Source organism: Apodemus sylvaticus, chromosome 6 (assembly GCF_947179515.1).
Source record: "Apodemus sylvaticus chromosome 6, mApoSyl1.1, whole genome shotgun sequence".
NCBI lineage: Eukaryota > Metazoa > Chordata > Mammalia > Rodentia > Muridae > Apodemus > Apodemus sylvaticus.
The window spans coordinates 126,764,015-126,788,318 of record NC_067477.1 but is presented as its reverse complement, the minus strand read 5'-3'; the positions used below and the strand labels follow the sequence as shown (position 1 = coordinate 126,788,318).

The window sequence follows — 24,304 nt, the reverse complement described above, 5'->3', positions numbered from 1 at the left end:
GGAGGCGGAGTAGAAGGGTATTTCCTGACTTGCCCCAACAGGAAGTGCGTCATCGGAAAGCGGAAGGAAGTTACGGGCTGCGCTCGCGTGTCCAACCTGCAATGTCGGCGGACCAGGAACCTTTAGAGTTCCTTGCCAAGCAGCCCTGGCGTCCCAAAAAGGTGACAGAAGATCCAGACGAAGAAGACGAGGAAGATAGCGATGAGACCAATAATGGTTTCTCTCTGGAGGAGGTGTTACGCCTCGGAGGCACGAAGGTAACGGCCGCAGGCTCTGGGGAAGGGGGTGTGCACGGCTGCGGGGAGTGTGGGACCCGCAGCCCAGCCTCCGACTTGTTCTGAGCGCTTCCCACGCTTTTACTTTCACGGCTCTTCAGTGGAAAAAACCAATTCGGCTTGCATGTTTTCTCCTGTGTTTATGCTTTGTTAAAATGTAGGCGATCCAAGTCTAACCACGTGGCCAAATGTTTTGAACACTCCTGTGTGTGTGATCTAAATCTGCTAGGTTGGGTTGAAGTTGCTAAAAGGACCTGCCAGTTTGCATTAAGTCTTCTGAGAGAGTGTCTTTCCCTCCCTACTCTACCTTATAAAGTATCTTTTTTAATTATTCGAAGGAGTACTGTATGTTTGTTGGAAGTCAGAGGATAACTTTGGAATCCATTCCCTCTTTTAGGTTCGGAGGATCGAACCTAAGTCACCAGGCTTGCTTGGCAAGGACTGGACCCACACTGAACCAACCCCTGCCCATTCATATAAACCTTTAACCTTGCTCACCTGACATATTACAAGAGCATATGAGATTGCGGTTTTCATTGTTTTTTTTTTTTTTTTTTTTTTTGTGATCGTCAGCTTGCCCATGTTTTCATATCTTGAAGAAGGTTCTTCAGAAACCTTTTCCCTATGGTGTACATATCTTTTACACATTTTTCTGTTGCATATCTGTGAGTTTGCCAGGTAGTAGTGTAATAATTAAGATGTGATGGTTTTTAAAGATGAAGTTCTTACAGAAGTTCTGGGTTTGTAATGTGGCTTTTTTTAAATGTGTTTCTGCAGCAAGATTACCTTATGCTGGCTACTTTGGATGAAAATGAGGAAGTGGTGGATGGGGGCAGAAAGGGCACCATAGACGACCTTCAACAGGGTGAATTGGAGGCATTTATTCAGAATCTGAATTTGGCCAAATATTCGAAGTCTTTGATTGAAGAGGATGAACCAGATAAAAATGAAAATGCCAGCAAAAAAGAAGCAAAACTACCCAAGGTAGAGACTAAAAAACAAAAAGCGGCAGAAGGAAAGAAGACATCAGAAAAAAAGGTGAAAAATAAGACTGTAGCAGAGCAGCATCCGGAGAGCCGTACCATCTCTAAAGCAAAGAAAGACAAGCAGCCAGATGTATTTGAATTTCTAGAGAGACAGACACTGCTGCTCAAGCCCGGGGGCAAGTGGTACGACTTGGAGTACAGCAGTGAATATTCCTTGGAACCGCAGCCTCAGGATGTGGTGTCCAAGTACAAAGCCCTGGCACAGAGGCTGTATGAGCAGGAAGTCAGCTTGTTCAAGAGCAAGACAAATAATCAGAAGGGAGGCTCTTCTACCTGGATGAAGGCAATCGTGTCCTCAGGGACACTGGCGGACAGGATGGCGGCCATGATCCTTCTGATCCAGGATGCTGCTGTTCACACACTGGAATTTGTAGAGACCCTCGTGAACCTTGTTAAAAAGAAGGGCAGCAAGCAGCAGTGCCTCATGGCTTTGGATACGTTCAAGGAGCTGCTCATCACAGACCTTCTGCCAGACAGTCGGAAGCTCCGGGTTTTCAGCCAGCACCCTTTTCACAAGCTGGAAGAGTTGTCCAGTGGCAACAAGGACTCGAGAGATAGAAGGCTGATTCTGTGGTATTATGAACACCAACTGAAACACTGGGTAGCAGAATTCGTTCAGGTCCTAGAGACTTTGAGCCATGATTCCCTGGTAACCACTAAAACACGAGCCCTGGTAGCCGCTCATGAGCTTCTCTGTGATAAACCTGAGGAGGAAAAGGCTCTACTTGTGCAGGTGATCAATAAGCTGGGAGATCCTCAGAACAGAATTGCCACAAAAGCTTCCCATCTCTTAGAAGTGTTGCTTCGGAAGCATCCCAATATGAAAGGAGTTGTGTGTGGAGAAATAGAAAGGCTACTGTTTCGCTCAAATATCAGCCCCAAGGCTCAGTATTATGCAATTTGCTTTTTAAACCAAATGGTCCTCTCCCATGAAGAAAGTGAGTTGGCTAACAAATTAATTACTCTTTATTTTTGTTTCTTTCGGACTTGTATCAAGAAAAAAGACATTGAATCAAAAATGCTCAGTGCCATTTTAACAGGAGTGAACAGAGCATACCCTTACTCCCAGATAGGTAACGACAAAGTGAGAGAGCAGGTGGACACTTTATTCAAAGTGTTGCATGTTGTAAATTTTAATACTAGTGTGCAGGCTTTAATGCTACTTTTCCAAGTAATGAATTCTCAACAGACAATATCTGACCGATATTACACAGCTTTATACAGGTAAGTGCGTGAATGTGGTGTAAACTTTGCTGTGTGTAGCATATGTAGTATATAGGGTAAAAAATGTGTCTGTATATATGCATATGTAGGTAATGCATATGAGTATATATGTGTACAATCATACTCATATATTTCACATAGGCCCCACAGCAACTGAGTATTCCCCTGCCTTGAGCACATAACTCTTTGACACCTGTTTTAAAAACTAGCACTTTGCTAACATTTGTTTTAAGTCTTACTGGAACTGGATAGGAAGGAACTAGAACCAGAGGTGTAATTGAAATTCCCTTTCCCCAATATACTCATTCTAAATCTCCCTCCACTTCTTCAGACAGCCATTCAGTAATTCATTCAACAAGTGATTTTTTGAGTGCTTATATCTGCTGCCCATGTTCTGGGTGTGTAAGATATATCACCATCAACAGATATCCTACCCCTGCAGACCCTTACTGGAAATATGCTAAAGAATGTGTGTTAGGAGTTTCAGATTTCAGGCTTTGGTTGGTTGTATTGTACTTTTTTCCACCTTTAAGATAAATTTGTTGAATCATGCAGCTGCCCTGTATTTCACCAAGACAGGCAGTGCTACAGTGCTAGCACTTTGTTCTGCCTTATACGTGCCAGCAAGCTACGTTGAGCAACTTAGCTATCCTTTTCTTGTCTGCTTTTTTATTTTTGAGACATTTCCTCACTATTTAGCTTTGACTGCTCTGAAACCCATAGAGATCCACCTTTGACTCCTGAGTGCTAGGATTAAAGGCCTGTTCTTTTACACCTGGCCTGTAATTTGTTTTGTTTTTAACAGATGCACATCTGTATCTAACTTATGAAGAAAAATGTAAAGTCGTGATTAATAGTTAGACTTAAGCCATTTTTAGCATGATTTGAATCCCAGGCAGTAGTTGGCCATGTTAAAACTGGATAAATTATTTAATTAGCAGTAAAACCCTACTGGTAACTTGACTAACCTCATTTTTCTTAGTGCAGTGCGGGGATGTGCATCTATCTCATGGCCTGATAATGCACATTAAGAAGCGCTTCCTAAGTTTAGCTTGTGAGTGAAAGAACTGGAATCTTACCGAGCAGCGCTCCAGGGCCAGTGAGGTGGTCCAGGGGATAAAGGTGCTTACTGACAAGACTGCCAGCCTGTATTCAGCCCCCAAGACCTATGGTGGAGGGAGAGAAGGAACTCTCTCAGTTGTCCTCTGACTTCCATAGGCGCGCGCGTGCACACACACACACACACACACACATTTCCTAAGAGAACTATAAGGGAAAAGGGAAAATTATCCCTTTATTTGGGATAATTAATGAAGGCTTTAGTCAGTGTCTGATTGGACCCCTCATTTAGGAAACCAGTACCTGAAGGAAACTAGTAATAGTCTTTGGGAGAAAGGGCAGGAAAACTGAGGACTCAGGGTTTAGGCAGAGCAGAAGCCTAAGACTGGGAGAATATTAGAAGAACCAAACCTATTTTAGGGACTGTGGACCTGCAGCGGACATTCTGAACTGGGGCGGTATATGAAGGAAGACTTGCTTAGTCCATTGGGTCACATATTAAGGACTCAGAATTTCCTTTTTCAGTACTCATGTGGTGTACACTAGAGCCATATTGGCAGGAGGGGGCGCGGGGGCTGCCCTGCTCACCTCAAGAGTAAACAGACACTGGGGTCATCTCATCCGTGCTTAGAGGTATCCGCTTTTAGTGTTTTGTTAGCAGCTCACTAACCCTGGATAGCCTTGAATTTGCTATGAAAACCAGGCTGTCTGAACTTGCACTTGCCTGCCTCTGCCTTCCAAGACCTGGTTAAAAGCAGACTGAGTGGGTGTCAGTTTTATGTGTGTGTGACATGTATGTAACCTTTCAGGTAGGGTTTGTATCAGTATGAAAAAATTTGAGAAAAAAGTCACAAAAAAGTGGCCCTTAACTGATGTCTTTCCTTTGTACCAGTGTGTTCTTTCTCTTGGAGTAATTGATTCTCTCTTTATCTGATAAGACAGAAGTAGTTTCTTATTCTAACACATGTAGGAAATATATCTTTAAGATGAGGTTGTTGTAATTGATTGTGAAGTCTCTGACTGTGAGTCCTGGATGTGAAGATGACTTTATGAACACTTGACCTTGATTTCATTTTACAGAAAGATGTTGGATCCAGGCTTGATGACATGCTCCAAGCAAGCAATGTTTCTTAACCTGATCTACAAATCTTTAAAAGCTGACATCATGTTGCGCCGGGTGAAGGCTTTTGTGAAGAGGTTGCTTCAGGTTACCTGCACACAGATGCCGCCATTCATTTGTGGAGCACTGTATCTTGTGTCTGAGATCTTTAAAGCAAAGCCAGATTTAAGAAGCCAACTAGATGATCATCCGGTATCTTCTTTACTGTTTCATGACCCTAGTGGGTGCTAGTGTGTTTGGGTGGGGGCTTTTGTGTGGATGTTTTTCTTTGCTTTACTGATGGTGACTTAGTTTCTCTAGAGTGTGTTATAGTAGTGTAAGTTCTAGAGTTCTGGGCTTCACTGCCTGATGTACAGCTAAATAGATGGGCAGGTTGCTTGACTCTTCCACTTATTACATAAGAAACTGTACTACAATAGAAATTGCAGTCATATTAGGACGTTATGGGAGATTATAGAATGAGTAGACCCTTTCCGTCTGGTTCCTCGGTTATGAAGTAGAAATAAATAGTAATAGCACCTGTCTTTGTGGTTTATAACACGGCAACTATTTGAGGATTCGGTTCTAAAATCTCCGGGTTCAGAACTTGGCTCTCTTATGTTTAAGAAGAGAGTCTATCTTCTGTTTCACCTGAGTGGCAGTCAGGACTGGAGTTATACTTGATTGGTGTTTCTTCACCTTTTTACCAAATTGCATTGAGTCTTTGAAACTCTGCATCACATAAATGAATACAGATTTCATTATAAATTCCCATTGATTAACAGTCATTGATCCATTTCGTTAGGAATCTGATGAAGAAAACTTCGTTGACATAGGAGATGACAGTGACAATGAAAAGTTTACCGATGCAGACAAAGAAACAGCAACCAAAGCCGTGAAGGAAGTGGATGTGAAGGAGACGGAGCCCGAGGGCAGCGCAGAACCCGAGAAGCCAAAGGCCGCTTCCTGGGTGCACTTGGACAACCTGAAAGGTGAAGTCCTTTGCTTGTTGCCTTGAACTTTTAAACGAAGGAATTAGTTTCCTCCATTATGTTCATAGCTCTGTGCGTGCGTGCGTGCGTGCGTGCACGTGGGTGCATGGGCGCGCACAGGAGTGCCACAATGCTGGAGGTGGAATCCATAGCCTTTGTGTGTGCTGAGCAAGTTTTGAACTACATTTGCAACCATAAAGTGAAATTTTAATGGTAGGGAATCACAGATAATATTCGTTAGCAAAATTATATGTTTTAAATAAATCTTGGAAATCAAGCAGATGACTTTAGAGCTGTGGGAATTCGGCGGAAAAACGATAAAATGCTGTGCACTGGGAATCATTAATTTCCGTCCTAAATGGGAGGTTAAGCCTCACTGAGCCACTTTAATCAACACATGAAAGCACCCAGTGTGCTTCACAGGAAGTTTGGTTTCTGAACAGACCTGTATTGAATCACAGCTCTACGAGCCTTCTTGTGTTTTTTGTGAGCACCATGTGGGTGATAGGAATCGAATCCACGTCCTCCAGAAGTGCAGCCAGTGCTCTTAACTACTGAGCCATCTCTTCAGCATGTTTTTAAGATAGACCTTCTGAGAAATAGAAGCCGTTAGTGTCTGTACACACACATAAGAGGAAAATAAGTCAGCTAATAGAATATTAGAGCCAAAAGAACGCTTAGAAATACAGTCTTTATCTGGGGCCACCATGAAAAAACACCGGCCTTGGACTGAGGAAGACAGTGCCAGGCTCATTTCTTTTAGGACCTATGGTTAAAGTAGCTCAGCTTTAAGTGTCCATTTAGATATATTCAAGGGAATGCTGGTAGTCATAAGGGAAGAAGTTCTTAAAAGGATTTATCTGTTTGGAGCACAAACTGTTGTCCTCTAGGAGGAGGACAAGCTTGTGCTAGAGCTATATAGTTTACAGCTGATTGTAAAAATCTTGCTGGGGCCAATGAGACAGCGTATCCAGGAAAGGGAAAGCACTTGCCCTAAGCCTGTGGCCTCAGTTCAGACTCTGGGTCAGATCATGAACTGGATGGAGACCTGGCTTCTAAAGACTTGTTTTCTGTTCTCCACACGAACCTTCCCCCCCACCCCCCAATAAGAAAAGGTAGAAAGGAAAAGTAAGGCTCTTTTATTTGGGGTTTTTACAAACACACAAATCTGTTCCTGGACAATACTTCCTGACTGTAGCTTAATAGTAAGGATTTGGAACACCACAAATGAAATGCTCTGACACACTCCAGACATATCCCTTTAGGTTATTTCCATCTTAGCTGTTTAATACCTGTTTTCTTAGCACTTCTCTGGCTGATTGAAAACTGCTGAAGAATCAGTCATTTAGAAGGTGGAGCCAGTATGTTGCAAAGTTTTTTCAGGTAAAAAAAAAAAAAATGAATAGACAGACATCAAGTTAAATTGTTGAAGGGACTTGACATTTTTAATCTAATATTGGATTACTGAACTACTAACAATTTTGAAGGTTAGATCTTCTGTGAGAATATTAGTTGTGATAGTTTTGAAATGTCTTCTTGAGTTAGGAATAAAGCATTTCAAAAACACTGTGTTCTTAGGTGGCAAGCAAATAAAGACATATGACCCGTTCAGTAGAAATCCTTTATTCTGCGGAGCCGAAAACACAAGTCTTTGGGAGCTCAGAAAGGTAAAATAATTTCAACTATCTCTTAATTCACTTGTGACTTGCTTTCATGGATTTTAATACATTGAATCTTTATTTGCAAATGATGAAGAAGCTAACATGAAAACATACATTAGCAAAAACATAGTGTGCTGTGTTCATTCTGCAGAAACTTTTCACTGATATGCATGTAAATAGCGTACAAATAGGAACGTGGATGCATGTGGCTCTCTAACGTGTCCTGCTGTTGTGTGAGAATAGAAATCTTTTCCTATGCTATTTTGTAAATGAAGAAGAGGAATTGGGTTTCTAATAGCCTTCCAGTGATCAAAAGACAGTGAGTTTCTCCCTGTGAGTTATTTTTGAAATGTGAGTACAGATGCGCCCAGCACTCCATTGAGTCTGCAAGACTACAGCTACTGTCCTGGCAATGCCAGTGTGTCCTTTGTCTGTCACTGTGCTAGCTGTAGCACTGAGGAGAGAAAGAAGACAGGTGAACTGCTGCTGATGCCCTGTATAGGCAAGCTACTGTGTTGGTAGCCATTCCTTCTGTTATATCCTTCTCCACGTGTTCTTGTAGTGAATAAGGGAAGGGCGAAAGCCAGGATCGCTTGGGAATGATAAAGCAACAAGTAAACACATGCCAGTGTTCCCCATGGGAGTGGAAAGTGCACATTCCCCTCTTGCTGTGCACCAAAGTATGAAGGTTGAACTCTGTCTCAAGGTAGAACTTGGTCAGCTGTCCCTGGTCCGTGGGGCTCTATCCTGATAGACTGACTGGCCTACTGCTTACTCGGTCTGAGACACATCTGCTTGTAAATGAAGTAATTGATCAATCGTACCTCTCTACAAAGTTGGATGATAAAGTTAGTGTTCATACTAACAGTGCAATTCTGTACAATTTGGAGGAAGTGCCCTACTCATCCAGTGTTTTTCAAATGACCAGAGTAGTGTTCCTAATTCACATGTGGGTAAGGTCCACACAGTCCTAGTAGACCAGCTAACTCTAAGTAGCAGATGCCTGAGGCTATTTGGTGTGGTTGATTCCACCTGGCAGTTAAATTTTTCCTTTTGGTATAGCTTCAAAGAAGAAAATCCACACTTTGTTGAAAGACTTAATAACTCCCTTTTTAACCACTGGTCTGCTTAAGGCTAGGTTCTCTTCATACCTGCTCAAACAGTGTAGAACACTGGGGAAAATTCAAAATGCATTGCATTCTATTCACCTAAACAAAAGGACATTTTGAAAATATTAAGTTAACTAATACTTTGAAAATTAATGAATGCTTAATTTTGTAACTTCTGTTTTGAAATACACTTATAGCTCATGAACATATTGTTTGCATTAATACATCGTATATATGTTATTATTTTGATTTTTATGTGTATGAGTATTTTGCTTATATATATTGCATGCCTGGTTCCCAAGACCAAAAGAAGCTAGAATTGGAGGTACAGGCATTTCAGAGCCACTGTGTGGGTGCTGGGACCCACACTCAGAACCTCTGGAAGTACATCAAGTGCTCTGAACTGCTGAGCTGTCCCTCTAGTCCCTGGAGTTATTAATTTAAATGAACTACAAGCATTTACATTTGTCCTGTTGTAATTTCTAATAACATAAATATAAAAATAACACACTTAGCCAGAAGTTCTTAAATTTTCAGATTTTTAAATGCATACATGATTTGTAGTTTGAAAATCAGCCTTTCTGTATTAGCCTAAGTTTTAGTTCACTAGATTTTTCTCAAATAACCTGTAATTCTTTTTTTTTTCTTTTTTTTTTTTAAAGACTTTATTTTATTTATATGAGTACACTGTAGCGATCTTCAGACACACGAGAAGAGGGCATCAGATCCCAATACAGATGGTTGTGAGCCACCATGCATTTTCTGGGAAATTGAACTCAGAACCTCTAGAAGAACAGTCAGTGCTCTTAACCACTGAGCCATCTCTCCAGCCCCATAACCTGTAATTTTGCTTATTTAAAAAAAAAAAGTGGGGGGCTGGCCTTAAAAATAATGATGTTTATATTTTTTTCTATATAGCTATCTGAACATTTCCACCCTTCTGTGGCCCTTTTTGCAAAGACTATCCTTGAGGTAAGTATAAAATACTCTTAAAAATATGTAAATATTGTAGGGTGTTGGGGGGGAATCAAGGGGTCAGGGATTTGGAGGTCTTTTTGAGGTTTTGTTTGTTTTTGTTGTTTGTTTGCTTGCTTGCTTGCTTTTTTCTGAGGCAGAGCCCTGGCTGTCCTAGAACTGAGTTTTTCTGGGTTAGTCCTGGACTCAGTCTGGAACCGCCTGCCTCTGAGTGCAGGGAGCCTTCACACCTAGCTAAGTATTGTGGGTTTTGGTCATCAGTAATTGATGGTACAAATCTCCCTGCCATGTAGAATCTGATTTTTTCTGCTGTTGTTAAGGGCCAATGTCTAATATAGAAAACAAAGTTGGTCTCCTGCTGAGATGAATGGAAATACAGCGCATCAGTCAAAGGCAGCTGCTTACGACAGGCTGGCTCTTCTGGGGAAATGTGCTATGGCCTCTGCTTCCTGGGTGTGCTTTTTCAGTGTTTGGTCCTTATAATGGTGACATAGTCGCCACTATACTACCTATAAAATCACCAGTACACCATAAAATATGTGTTTGTATGTATAGTTTTTTAGTGTGGTATACAAATACTGTTCATATGTGCCTCAGATGGGACATAATACCAACTTATGTTTTTCCCGTTTTTTGTATTTGAATAGATGGGTTAATTTTTATTAAATCCTTAAAACCTCTTCCATCTTTTCACCTTTCAGGGAAATTGTATTCAGTATTCAGGGGACCCACTGGAGGATTTCACACTCATGAGATTCTTGGATCGATTTGTGTACCGAAATCCAAAGCCACACAAAGGCAAAGGTATGCCTGCACTACTTAATGACTGTTTGGTTTTCGTTGCTGGGATTTAGTAAGTGGATGAACGTATAACTGCATTAGGCCATCATGGTTTACATTTCAGAAAATACCGACAGTGTTGTGATGCAACCCAAAAGGAAGCACTTGATGAAGACTATCCGGGACCTCGCTGGTAAGCACAGGGCCTGGGCAGGTGACAGCAGAGGGCAGCATAGGACAGTGCAGCCCACTCTGTCGTCCATGACCTACTTTACCAGGATGACAGAGTGGGGTAGACGATGGGCCGTCTGGCAGTCATTCCCCAGCCTTGGCAGTAAACCATTCTGCCATGCTCAGAGCATGGAGCTCCTTCAGAACCCAACGTGTGCAGTCCATACCTTAAACTCTTCTAACAAGAAATGAACAGCTGGCTCTTTGGTGCAGCACCAGTTGATATTCCCCTGTGGACATGTATTTGGGACCAGTCTTCCAGCTCTGCCTCTGCCTCTCATCTTGTCAGAAATTAGAGTTAAGTTAGTTTTAGTTATACCCAGCCAACCTCCCAGAAATCCGAAATGTCAACAGGATTACTGAGAAGTAATTAGGACTGTAAGGCAAACCAAATCTTTAAATCAAATCAGAAATTCTATTTCTCTAATATCAAATATCCTTGAACTCTTTGGTTTTTTTTTTTTTTAATTTACCTCACTATTAAGTAAAATTATGGAATGTTCTGTTGATGGTTTCTTTCTGATTTTAAATTACAAGCATCATTGTCCTTTTCTTCCAAGACAGCCAGAGTATGCTATAATCCTGCATGTGGGTGGTGGAAGCAGCACTCTTTGAGGGGCCTCAGTGGTTAGCTCAGAGGTTAAGGATACTTATTTCTCTGGGAGAAGACCCAAGTTTGGTTCTTGACACCCATGTAGGGTGTCTTATAACCACCTGTAATCTCACCTCTAGGGAGGCACAACATCTGTGGCTACTGCCGACACCTGCAATCACATGTCTTTGCCCATACATGTACATATAAAGAAAATAAATCTTCTAAAATAATTTGCTTCTCTTGAAACTTGTGTCTTGAATACAATTGGAGAACAGTAAAAGAACCTGTCGCCCTACTGTGGCTATGTTCCGCCTGTTCTCCACGGAATAGCCAAGAGTTTAGGATGCTGAGACTTGTCCACACACTTCCGAGATGTGCTCTGTACTGGTGGGCCTCTTACCCAACAGTGTCTTGTTTCAAGATTTCAGAACCATTCAGCAGTGGTAACTTGCACCACAGCCAGGGCTACACAGAAAAACCCTTTCAAGAAAAAAAATAAGATATATTATTTATATTTATTTATATATATTTATATATTATTTTTATTATAAATTAAATATAGTCTGAGCATGTGGGTGACGGGAATGGGTGTAATAAAATGCTTCATTCTGCAGTGAATAGTAAAGAGTTCCTTGCAAAAGAAGAAAGTCAGATCCCAGTGGATGAGGTGTTTTTCTACAGGTAAGATACCTGGTACAGCATTCTTTGACACTGTTTAAATGTTTATATTTGATATACTGCTTTTTATTTTTTTAATATTTTTTTGGTTATTTTATTTATATTTCAAATGTTGTTCCCCTTCATGGTCTTCCCTCTGCAACCCCCATCCTACCTCCCTTCCCCCTTGTCTCTAAGAGAGTGCTCCTCCACCCACCCACTCCCGCCTCACCACTCTAGTACCCGCTATGCTGGGGCATCACGTTAACTCTAACCCTAACTCCTGATCCTTCTGTATATTGCCTAAGCTGACCTCCAACTGTGATCTTCCGGCCTCTACCTCCCAAACAGTAACTCTTTGCTAGTCTTTATCTGTGTTACTTTGATATAGGAGTAACTCAGGAGTAATTTGTTCAGACCAAGATCCTTCGGCAAAAGGATCCTTTGCGTGAATCCGAACTGATTGTTCTTTAAAGTCACTACTGACGCTGCTAGTGCCTGTAGTGGGTGTCAAGTTAATCTGCTTGATTAGTTAACTATGTTTAATTTAAATTGCTTTTAAAAATAACTTTTTCTGTGAATAATTTTATGAGAGTAATGCCAAAAGTAAAAGTTTTAAGTTTTACTGTGACTTTGGGTGTAGGCTGATAAGATGTTAGCGATTTTAGGTCATTTAAAACCACCATATTTACCGGGCGGTGGTGGCACACACCTGTAATCCCAGCACTCTGGGAGGCAGAGACAGGCAGATTTCTGAGTTCGAGGCCAGCCTGGTCTACAGAGTGAGTTCCAGGATAGCCAGGGCTACACAGAGAAACCCTGACTCGAAAAAATCAAATCCAAAAAACTAAAAAAAAAAAAAGCACCATATTCTAATAATTAGATGAGTAGTGTTAAGGTTGTGACTTTAGAGATTACTTTACTATTGTGTAGGATTAAACTCAGGGCCTTATTCATGCTAGACAATACTCCACGCGCCCCAAGGCCTCTATGATGCCATGTGAAGATGATTGAGGAAATGGCTTTAAGGCACTATAAGGTCTTGAAAGCTTCTTCTACCTCACTTAAACGTGCTTGGTGGCTCATACCTGTGACCCAGCACTCAGGAGGGAAAGCAGGGATTGTGTGTACAGAGCCAGCCACAGCTACATGGAAGACCCTCTAAAGAGTATAGAAAAGTGTGCGTGCTTCATGTTCCAAAAGCTTATCGCTATTTTGTTTAACTCAAAACACTTAGATTGAATACAAATTTTACTCATTTGTGTCCATTTCAGTATCCATAACACACTTTGAGTTATAACTAGTCTTTAGTCATAAATTAAACAGATAAATAACATGCATTTTACTTTAGGTATTACAAAAAAGTTGCTGTTGTTAAAGACAAACAGAAACGCAGCGCAGACGAAGAAAGTATAGAAGATGTTGATGACGAGGAATTTGAAAATATGATTGGTAATTTGCTTTTGTTAACTCAATTTATAAAATTATTATTTGTTAATAGGCTGTATTAATGGTATAAGTGAACTTAGTATTGATAAATTGTTTTCTGCAGATTATAATGGGAGATTACTTACTCAGAATCTTTCTAGAAAAATAACATTATTGAGCTTTGTATAATATATAAGACAATTCTGTTTACAAGTAGAGTGTTTTCATTTCTCAAACCAAGTCTCTGATGCTGTTTATTTTTCATAATCTCCTAATTCTATGAGTAGCAATGTCTGCTGGTTTATCATTTTTTTTCTTTCTCATCCTTAGAGCTTGGGGATTTTTAATTAACTAATCAAGTGAAACTACATAAAAATGGAAGGGTTTACTTTGCTCTTACTGTTGCATCATATTCTTGGTGAAAAATAAACATCAACATTCTTTTTCAGCAAAAGAACTATAAACAGGAATTAAAAATAACAAGACTTTTTTTTTTTTTTTTTTTTTTTTTTTTTTTGGAGACAGGGTTTCTCTGTGTAGCCCTGGCTGTCCTGGAACTCACTCTGTAGACCAGGCTGGCCTTGAACTCAGAAATCCACCTGCCTCTGCCTCCCAAGTGCTGGGATTACAGGCGTGTGCTACCACTGCCCGGCAACAGACTCCATTTTTAAAAAGTTCATTGAGCTCATAGGTTTGTATAAGACAAAGCAGCAGCATTTCTAATAACAGCATTGTGCTGTTGTGAAATCCTGACTCTACGTCACGGCTGACTAGGGCATGTGTATTGCTCTTGTCCCCTGCCATCTCTCACATTTTTTATCTTGTTCTTGGGCAGACACATTTGAAAATGACAACTGCTTCACGCCTGGAAAGGATGATCTTGATTTTGCCAGGTAAAACGCACTTTCTCTTTCCCGTTTCCCAGTATTTCCCAGATTATTGTTCATCAGAAGAGGAGGCCTAGAAACCACGTGATCCACAGGGCAGTGTTTACCTGGGCTTGACCCTTTACAGTGCTTTGAGCTTAGTCTCCCAAGCACACTTGAGAGGACACAGACGGCTTCTTTATGAGTGTTCCCTTCCTCCCCCCCCCCCCCCAGCAATATGAAAAAAACAAAAGGAGCTAAGGACGACTTGGAGGACTCGGAGGGTAGTGACGATGAGTTCGGGGACCTGGATGACGACGAGCTTTCTCTAGGAAGTATGAACGATGACGACTTTGAAATTGATGAAGATGGAGGAACATTCATGGATGTGTCTGACGATGAAAGTGAACATGTTCCAGGTACACATCAGATCATGTAGCATTCCTGCTCATTCTTAGGCTAGGTTTCTATGTCTGAAGTACACATCTCAGTATTGAACTAATTTTAGTCAACAGCTTTCCTATCCAGTTGCAGTTGAGCTGTCATATGGCCTCTTTTTGTCATTTAGTATAAGCGGCTGGTAGTGTAGCTCAGTAGTAGAGTACTTCCTAGAATGTGTGAGGTTCTGGGTTACAACCTCTGCTACCAATGAACAAAAGCAATGATGGTGAGCCATTTATCCAAGAGAAAGCAGTATTCATATACACACCCGTATGGCACCGTGAGAGATGACTGGTGTAAATTATAAATGAGCAGGGCACTCACAGCTGAGGTTTTGTATTCTTGTCCTTCCGCTTACTTAAAGGGTACACCTGCTTTGCATAGCGCTTCTGGACCTCAGCAGGAGATGGTCTTACTTAAGCAAGTGTGCAAGTATTTGGTCTCATTAATAGTCACTGAGTAAATTTATTCTTGGGAGCTATAGCAGGGACTCTGGCACTAGTGTCCTGTATCCCCCAGGCTTGCTCTGTTGGGATTCCAGGGCTGGAAACACATGGAACAGACAGTGCCACTGAATAGGTATTTTCCAGGCTTGTTGTTGTTTTTTAAATGGTTTAATAGCAAACTTTCTTGGTTAACAGAACTTGCTGACGCCAGCCCCAAAGCCAGTACTAAGAAAAGCAAGAGAAGGAGTGAAGATGATTTTGACTTCGCTGGGTCGTTTCAAGGTAAGAAAATGCATGTACTCTCTTCAAACCATAGCAGCTGCCATATGAAGAGCAGTACTAGTTATTATTTGGGCAAATATGTTTTTTAAGTTGGTTTGATCGCATTTAGAAAATTTTTCTTTAAGGTCATCCCTCAGGCACCTTCTGTCATTTGTCTGAGACAAGGGTCTCTCTTAGGCTTTGGACTTCAGCATTTAGGTGAGGCTAACTGTTCCATGAGGCTCTAGACTTGCCTGCCTCTGCCTCCTCTCTCCTCACTGACGTCACAGCACTACGCTCAGGCTTTTACATGGCTGCTGCAGGTCTGAACTCTGACATCACTCCTGTGACTCGAGTATACCAGTTAAACCCTCTCCCAGGCAAGGAAGGTGCATTAAGAATTCTAACAGAGTTGTTAAGTGTGGAGAGAGGGTTCTCGAGTGCAGCTGTAGTGTTCATGGCTCTCAAGCCCCCCATCTCACACTTAAGGATCTCTCAGTGATCTTTTCAGTCATGTTTCAAGAATCCAATTATATGTGAGCCCTAACTATCTTACCACTTTAGCTTGCTATCTATCTATCTATCTATCTATCTATCTATCTATCTATCTATCTATCTATTGAGTACACTGTAGCTGTCTTCAGACACCCCAGAAGAGGGCATCAGATCTCATTACAGATGGTTGTGAGCCACCATGTGGTTGCTGGGATTTGAACTCAGGACCTTTAGAGGAGCAGTCAGTGCTCTTTCTTAACCACTGAACCATCTCTCCAGCCCACCACTTTTAGCTTTCTTGAAATGTCTAAAGATTCAAAACTGTAGGTAAGTTTTTAATAGACATTTTATTTTCAGTAACATAAATAAAAATTTACTGAAGTAAAACATACTTCAGTCAGCTTTTCAAGCCCAAATAATAAGACATATTACAAACTCTATCCAGGTCAGCTGTGGGATTTTAATCCTGAGTGATACTGATGGTTTCTTGTAAAAATAAACATTGATCAGGAACCAAATCTGAAAAAAAATAGGTACACTTTGAGTAACCTACACATAATTTTTCTTTAAGGAAAAAAGAAAAAGAAGAAAAGTTTCAATGACTCCAGCCTGTTTGTCTCTGCTGAGGAGGTAAGGCTAATGTACTGACTTAAGAAAGTAGCTGTCTACATTCTTTTCCAGTTTCCTAATAGCCTCCCCACCCTTCCTTTCTTTTTTAAGTTTGGCCATCTGTTGGATGAGAATATGGGCTCCAAGTTTGATACTATTGGCATGAATGCCATGGCTAACAAAGATAATGCAAGTAAGTAAACTGATGTTCTTTGCTTGTTTTGTTGTTTTGGCAGCAGGGTCTTTTGTAGCCCAGGCTGACCTTGGGCTCTTGATCCTCCTTCCCCCCAAGCAGTAGGATTGCAAGTGTGCACTACCAGGTCACCTTGTGCCATGTAAGTATTTAGACGGGACTTCCTAAAGATGTCCTTAAGTGGCAGAAAGCCACATAGCAAGGCATTTAAACCACAAACTACAGACCCAGACACATTTTTTTCTTTAAGACTCAGTCTTTTTTATTTAGCCTTGACTAAAGGTATACTCTCACATGCATGAAGACTTTGTAATTATTCCTGATATTATTATAATCACTAGTTTCTGTTCTTTCATACAACAAAAAAGAAAAATCTTAACAGTATAAATCCTTCTATATTTTCATTTGTAAAATCCTCATCTAGACTGTAGAGGAGAGCAACAGACAGGGTGGGAACCACAGGCCAGCAGTTACAGTCTGCGAGCTTCTGTGGGGGTCACGGGCACAGACTCCTCTGTCTGTCTTCTCCCCTCAAAGGTTTCAAGCAGCTCAAGTGGGAAGCTGATCGTGATGACTGGCTGCACAACAGAGATGTGAAAAGTATCATCAAGAAAAAGAAAAATTTCAGGAAGAAGATGAAAGCCCCTCAGAAACCCAAAAGGCAAAGGAAGTGACAGCTTCCGCGTGATAATAAATTAAGATTATACTTACCCTTAATTTTTGTTATCCAACCATTTTTCCTGATCTTTTTCTCTAATGCCATACATTCCAGACTGTTCAATGGATTTGTAATAAACTGCGAAAACAAAGTGCTGTCATTTATAAAATTACACAAAAGTTAAACTTACAGTGAAAAAAATTCTTCCATATTGCTACATAACAAATGAAAGGGACATCAGGACTCCAAGTCCATGCGCAGGCTGTGACCCCCCCCCCCCTCCTGCCACTGTGATGAGCTGCTTGTTGGAACACCGGGTGCCAAGCTTAGGTTAGGGTACATGACGTCACTGTGGTCAGCTCATAGCAGTCGAGGTGGCCATTGGCTCTTCCCCAGGGAAACCAGCATCTCTGAGAACACAGCACACCCGAGGATGACAGTCTTACAGCAGAAACTGATTTGTGCCATCACCACCTTAGGCCTCACTCTGGAATCTGATCTTAACCACTGAAAGAATTAAAACTCCAGCTTGCAGGGTGAGGTATGTAACTCAGTGATAGAATGTTTGCCCAGTGTTTGTAAAGCCTGAAGGTTGATCAATAAAAAAAGGTAATAATGACTCCTTACTATGTGGTCCCAGGAGGTAAATAGTGTTGGAAACAAAATAATGTCACTTGCTCAAAAGCTGTAAAAGTACCACAGAATTTATAGGTTATTTTGCACTTGAACTTTTACTTGATGAAAAACATACCTTCCAAAATGAAGGGAAATTTCTTGCTCATTGTTTGCCTGAAATCTGATATTTAAAAACAAAAATCTGTTAACATATTAAACCACAATTACAGTCCATCTACTAATCCAAGAATCTTATAGGATAGTATACAAATTACATTCATCTTAAAATATAGTTTTTATACTTTTTTTGTTTCATTTTTCAAGGCAGAGGTTCTCAGCCCTAGATGTCCTGGAACTCTGTATACCAGGCTGGCCTTGAACTCACATAGATGCACCTGCCTCTGCCTCCCGAGTGCAGTGTCACCGCCCAACAGCCTCTATACTTTTATATTTAATGATTGTGAACATCCAGTCACACCCTGACATAAAATCCTAGTGAAGTACTTTGAGGAAGACATGTGATAGTCTTCAAAGATATATCACTGTCCCAGGATTGTTCCCTGCTTTAATTAGAGAAGGAAATAATAGGAATTCCTAATTTTAAAAGTCGAGAGCTCAATGGGCAGTGGTGGTGCATGCCTTTAATCCCAGCACTTGGGACAAATTGTTACTCTTGTTTTCAACAATAGCATGGAAACCCGTTTTAGGGCCTACAGTTGATGTTAAGAATGCCGGTGACCTGAGGCTGTTCTGAGCAAACAGTGGTGTTCACTTTTTCTCAGAATACCAAACAAGTAAGTATGACGGGCAGGCCAAGCTGCCTCCATCCATTCCTTTCAGTTCTGAGCTAGGATAGGGACAGTTGTTCTACCCTTCCCAGGTAAAACCCAGGCACTCCTGGTCAGCAAGTCAAATGTGAGTCACCTATTGTACAGTAACAAACACCTCGCTCCCCTCCTGGCCATAAAAACATCTGATACCTTCAATCTCAAGAAACATTTTGCCCAGAAATGCCACCAATATTTAGTGCATCCCCTGCTAGAAAACAACTGCTGAACTGAATTTACCTTGGCTGGAGTTCATCTTTTTAAACAAAAAATAAGCTCCAAGAACACCCGCCAGCTCAGCGGCTAGAACTCCTTTAAAGATCTTCCGCGCCAGGGGTTCCATGGCCCGAGCCATCCTGAAGATAGCAAGATGAAGGAGCATGTTTAAATACCTGCTGCCACCGCGGTAAGGAAACCCACTCCCAGGCTCACTGCTTGTATGAAACTCAAAAGTAGTATGTATTTGGTTTAGACATCCCTACAACCATTTTCCAATCTCCATGCCTAAGGAATATGATAAAGCACAGAAACTCCGAGAAGGCATAGACCTTTTTACAAAGCTAAACTGGAGGAACTAAGGCTTTTTAGTGTCAGATATATAATGGGTACTAGGTTAGAGAAACCTTTTAGCTGACCTAGGAATTATAATACAATCCAATAATAGGAACAGCATTCGAAGGCCCTTTTGGAAACTGTCCTGTGAGAGGAAGGTTATTTTGTTACGTTGTACCCCAGTTCATGCCTTTCCTAGAGGGATGTGAAACCAGACAATAAAATCAGTCTTGTCTCTTAGGCAAATCTCTGAGTGTTGGAACGCTTCAATGCACCATCCCCAAAGCACCGTGCATTCCTAAGCCTTCGGACCACTTCCCAGTCCCCAGATTCTCACTCAGCAAGCCTAAGGTAGCACCCCACTAATCTCCCCCCTGAAGTCACTCCAGTTTTTTTTCTTTTTTTAAGATTTATTTATTATATGTAAGTACACTGTAGCTGTCTTCAGTCACCCCAGAACAGGGTGTCAGATCTCATTACAGACGGTTGTGAGCCACCATGTGGTTGCTGGGAATTGAACTCAGGACCTCTGGAAGAATGGTCAGTGCTCTTAACCACTGAGCCGTCTCTCCAGCCCCCATCCCAGTTTTTATACAAAGCCCTGGCCCATGGGGGAGAAGTTGACTGGGTGGCTATGGGTAATTGAAATCTTCCCTCCCTGCATGCAAAAACAAACCAAGAAAGGGGTATTGGTGTTGGAGCATGCAAGCTTATTAGCATGAATAGCAGGTTCAGTTTCCAGCAGTCAAAAGAAAGTGTCTTGAAGAAAGGTTATACAGCGAGTAAGATTTTGAGTTGCTAAATATACAAAAGGTAGCCCAGGCTTTATAACTCTGCTTCCCTATAACCCCAATCAAGAAAAGAACTACTAATCTTTTTATCTAATATTCTGATATTTTCCCACTGCTCTGGCCTCAAAGCTGAGACAGGCTGTTGTATATAATGTTCATGGGCAGTCAGTCCTTCCCGCTGCTTTTACTTCCCTTTCACGGTATCTAAGCCTGAAAAGAATCAAACACTGTCAGGATTCGCCTTGGACTGTCACCATGTGTCCCTCCTCCAACGTTTCTTTTCCACTTAAATAATGGGAATTATTCAGGGACCAAAAAACCTGTATTATTCTCATTTTTAAAAGGAAGCCAATAAAAAACTGGGAATGAGGCAAGAGGGACAGCTCTCTTCCTCAATTTCCTTGTACTCTGCTACATCACTGACAGTCCAGCTCAGTAGTAAGTTCTCAAGGCCGTTTTTTAAGGTTTCGGGGCAAGGACACAGCGCACCTGTCTGCTCCATAACTTAAGGGATCTGAGCAAAATCTTTTTTGATTAGAAGAGATTGATGCTAAGGTTTCAAACAGTCCAAATAACGATATTAATAAAACATTTACTTTCTTAAAAACTAATGGACGCGTTACATCCCAAGGCCCTGCGCTTCGGGTCTTGTCTACTTAATAATAAAGCCCGTTTGTCACCAGGGACACACTGTACAGACAAGATGGCCCAGGGAGCCCGAAGACCACGGGGCCTTCTTGCACAGGAGCGGCTGGGGCTGCAGCGAGGTGAAGCAACCCTGCGTGTGCTCCAGGGCTGCAGCGGTGCTGCGACCGACCCTGGGCCGCTGCCCTGCTCGGTTCCAACAGCGAGCGACCAGCCTTACCCGGGCTCCTGGTCCCAGCATGCGCCGCGGCTCGGCGACCCGGAAACGCTCGCGCCCAGGCGCCTGCGGGGCGGTCTCGCTCGAGGGTTCCCCGGATCCAAGAATGTCACAGACCCCACGCGCCCTACACTGGGGATCGCGGGACGCGGAACACACGGCCTAGTCCTTACCTGAGGCCGCCGCAACCCGACTGCGCAAGCGCACGGTTGCAGCGCCACGCCCCCAGCTTTAGTCACGCCCCACAGAGGAACCTGACCTGACTTAATTGCTGTGGGAAGCTGCTGCTTTGTAGACAAGGTTATTCTGCCCGCGGCCACACCCAAGTAAAAGAAAAAAAAAAATCACTTTTGAACCCAGGACACCGGCTCCAAACTCTGCACATGGATCCTCTTTCCCACTCTAAACCCAAAATGTATCAAAACAGGAATAACCCATCTCCAGGGAGTTGCCAGAAAAGTGGGACCCTAAATTGGGATCTGCCCTTTAGCCAGATCCCTAGACAATTCCTTTGCACATTAAAGTTGTGAAGCGCTGGCCCTAGGTACTGCCCAATAGTCAAGAAGAGGGCTGACCTAAGGGAAAGAAAGAGAGGAAATGGGGAACAGGCATGCCTAAAGGGGGACCATGTGCATGACAACGCCTGGAATGTTAGACTACATCCACTTTTATTAAAATGTAGTCTGCCCTCAGAGATCCCTCTGCCTCTACCTCCAGGACAGCCAGGGCTGTCTCAAACAAGCAAGCAAATAAATAAAATGTGGTCTAATGCCTGGCTGTCCAACTTAGGAAGCTATGAATGCTGCCCAATAAAATCTTCAAGGGAAAACATCGTGAGACTCTTTTTGTATAACGGGATTTTTTTTTTTTTTTTTTTGGCATGGCTTGGCTTGGCTTGCTGGTACAGCCAGCTGTGCAACACTTGTGGGGCTTGCATCTTTGATTCCCTGAGAGAAAGAGGCACAGCCAAGAACTTCTGGTGGGTCCCTCCTGTTGACCCAAACCTCGTGTCACTGCTGTTGCTAACCTGACTCTACAGAACTGGACTGCTGGTGTATGTATGACAGTATGACAGTGTTTGCCAGTGGATCCAGCTGCTGCTGCCTGCTAACCTGTAGACTGAACTGATTTTCACACAACACAGACGGGAGTTGCTCCAAAGAACCTTTCTAATCAGGGCCACTCCCCCCCACTCCCCCCACTCCCCCCACTCCCCCCACTCCCAGCCCTTCTTTCCCACTACCTCTGCTGGGTGGTGGGTTACAAGAAAGTTTAGTGTTTAAGAACTATCATTAAAAATAGGATTTGAAAAAAATTAAAGTTATACCTGAAGTAGAAGTGTCTAAAAGGATTATAAGAATTAGGAGGTGTGGCCTAGTTGAAGGACCTGTGCCACTGGGGGTGTGATTTGAGATTTCAAAAGCTCACACCAGACCCAGTCTTTCTCTCTGCCTATGGATCAGAAGACTGTAGAGCTCTCAGCGACTTCTCCAGCTCCATGTCTGTCTGTGCGCCACCACAATCCCACCAAGATGACAGTAAATTAACCTCTGAACCTGTAAGCCAGCTCCCAGTTAGGGGCTTTTTCTTTATGAGTGGCCTTGGATGTGGTGTCTCTTCAGAGCAATAAAGCAATGGCAAAGACATGGCTCAACTAGCCATTTTATTATGGGTCTTTTTGACAAATGCAACGTCATCCAGAAATGGTTTATTTAGTGTCCTTAGAAGACACAACTAAACCAAGAAACTTATACGGAGCAATAAAATATATGTTAAGCCCATGTTCTTTGTCCACTGTCAATATATCTGTTATGGTTAATAACTCATTAATGGTAGATAAAAAAGAGAGACACTTTTTTGTTGTTTTTTGTTCTTTGTTTGTTTTTGGTTTTGTTTGTTTGTTTGTTTGTTTGTTGCTGTTGTTTTTTTTTTCGAGACAGATTTCTCTGTGTAACCTGGCTGTCCTGGAACTCAATCTGTAGACCAGGCTGGCCTCAAACTCAGAAATCCACCTGTCTCTGCCTCCCAAGGGCTGGGATTAAAAGCCACCACTGCCTGGCGAGAGACACATTTCTAAAACTAATAGAAGATAATGCAAAAGCCACCTTGCACTTATAATTTAATGGACTATCATTATACAGCACATCAAGACAATGTGTGCACAAAAAGCATTACAAATGTATGTTATGAAAATCCTCAAAGCCATGAGTGTCACGGGATGAGGGACTAACTCATTACCAGTCCCAGGAACGCTTTAAAATGTTGATAATGACTAAAACAGCATAATTTACTTTTCAGGAATAAGATGACTAAGTTAAAGCCAACTGTTAATCAGATTTTATTACTTGAGACATGTTATCAAGTAGCTGATAGTCTCAAAACTGAATTTATTCCGGAACTTGATGAAAGCTACCATACAGATTTAGCACTCACAGTGAATTTCACTCATCACTTAAATGAATTATATCGTCTTTAAGATGAAATCCAATTTAGGGATACAGTGTTTCAGCTGGGCAGTGGTGGCGCACACCTGTAATCCCAGCACTTGGGAGGCAGAGGCAGGCAGATTTCTGAGTTTGAGGCCAGCCTGGTCTACAGAGTGAGTTCCAGGACAGCCAGGGCTATACAGAGAAACCCTGTCTCAAAAAACAAAAAAAAAAAAAACAAAAAAAAAACAACAACAAAAAAGGAAATACAATGTTTCAAATCATAACAAGGTTTCAAATAAAGGTGAAATTATGGCAATCTCAAATTAAGGCAAACAATTTTCTGCATTTTGATACATTGACTAAACAGGGCTCTTAGGACCAGCAAAAAATATGCAGCTTATTTATTTGCTACAAGAATATGATTGGCTGGAGAGATGGCTAAGAAGTTTAGAGAACTTGCTTTACTTGCAGAGGACTTGAATGCAATTCCCAGCACCCACACAACCATCTGTAACACTAGTTCCAGGTGATCCAGTGTTCTCTTCTGACCTCTAAAAGCAGCAGGTACACACGTGGTACATGCATGCATGCAGTCAAAGTATTCAAACACATAAAATAAATTTAAAAATTAAAGAATTTAAAGCAGATTTCAAAATTCCCAGAAAAATAATACCTTGGTAAATTTCCAACTCTGTTTTCAGTCAATGTAGATATGTTGCCTGTCAATTATAAACAGACCATATAAAGCTGCAGTCAGCTGTTGCAGGATATTTGAAAACGCTGTGAACCCCAAGAATCTGTTGTTTATTGGGGAAAAAGAAGCCTTTTCTAGTTGTGGTGTGGCTCAGCCTTTAGCATGCACCTTTCTTTACTCCCTCTGGCTGGAATACACACAGGCCCTTACTACACACCTTCAGTCCCAAACAATGAAGGCGAGGTTAGTTTGTAGAAAGAAGCACCTAAGTTTGAAGGTGAGTCTAATTGAGTGTCAGACAAAGAGTGATGAATCTGTTGTATTATTAATACAGTTTGGCCAGGCGCTGGTGGCTCACGCCTGTAATCCTAGCACTCTGGGAGGCAGAGGCAGGCGGATTTCTGAGTTCAAGGCCAACCTGGTCTACAGAATGA

The 24,304-nt window shown here is 41.9% G+C and overlaps 2 protein-coding genes across 4 annotated transcripts; one reads left to right on the top strand and one right to left on the bottom strand.

Annotated features, from left to right (window-relative positions):
* The first annotated feature begins 51 nt into the window (after positions 1-51).
* On the top strand, positions 52-17,251 carry Cebpz (CCAAT enhancer binding protein zeta). The gene is made up of 16 exons (XM_052186416.1): positions 52-257; positions 1,053-2,545; positions 4,685-4,916; positions 5,509-5,695; positions 7,274-7,362; positions 9,384-9,437; positions 10,142-10,244; positions 10,345-10,413; positions 11,661-11,727; positions 13,055-13,155; positions 13,967-14,024; positions 14,232-14,416; positions 15,080-15,166; positions 16,212-16,270; positions 16,361-16,442; positions 16,980-17,251. The coding sequence occupies exons 1-16, from the start codon at positions 102-104 to the stop codon at positions 17,114-17,116; spliced, it is 3,159 nt and encodes a 1,052-aa protein (XP_052042376.1). The 5' UTR covers positions 52-101; the 3' UTR covers positions 17,117-17,251.
* Cebpzos (CEBPZ opposite strand) lies at positions 15,969-20,988 on the bottom strand. 3 transcript variants are annotated; one of them, XM_052186420.1, is made up of 5 exons: positions 20,751-20,914; positions 18,783-18,898; positions 17,852-17,896; positions 17,154-17,238; positions 15,969-16,159 (listed from the first exon to the last, which is right to left on the bottom strand). In XM_052186420.1, exons 2-4 carry the CDS (start codon positions 18,895-18,897, stop codon positions 17,156-17,158), a joined length of 243 nt encoding a protein of 80 aa, XP_052042380.1. In that variant the 5' UTR covers position 18,898; positions 20,751-20,914; the 3' UTR covers positions 15,969-16,159; positions 17,154-17,155. The 3 variants fall into 3 exon arrangements, with proteins under 3 accessions (XP_052042380.1, XP_052042378.1, XP_052042377.1); XM_052186418.1 differs by lacking the exons at positions 15,969-16,159; positions 20,751-20,914 and adding exons at positions 16,922-17,020; positions 20,921-20,988; XM_052186417.1 differs by lacking the exon at positions 15,969-16,159 and adding an exon at positions 16,922-17,020.
* Between the last annotated feature and the right edge of the window lie 3,316 nt (positions 20,989-24,304).

Bases quoted from the DNA above. Each gene is read 5' to 3' on its own strand.
- Cebpz (XM_052186416.1), top strand. From the start codon at position 102: ATGTCGGCGGACCAGGAACCTTTAGAGTTCCTTGCCAAGCAGCCCTGG. The intron at 9,438-10,141 runs GTAAGTATAAAA...TTCACCTTTCAG, and splicing joins TTGCAAAGACTATCCTTGAG to GGAAATTGTATTCAGTATTC. The intron at 13,156-13,966 runs GTAATTTGCTTT...GTTCTTGGGCAG, and splicing joins GGAATTTGAAAATATGATTG to ACACATTTGAAAATGACAAC.
- Cebpzos (XM_052186418.1), bottom strand. From the start codon at position 18,897: ATGGCTCGGGCCATGGAACCCCTGGCGCGGAAGATCTTTAAAGGAGTT. The intron at 17,897-18,782 runs GTAAATTCAGTT...TTTAAATATCAG, and splicing joins AAAGATGAACTCCAGCCAAG to ATTTCAGGCAAACAATGAGC. The intron at 17,239-17,851 runs GTATGTTTTTCA...TTGTTTTCGCAG, and splicing joins ATTTCCCTTCATTTTGGAAG to TTTATTACAAATCCATTGAA.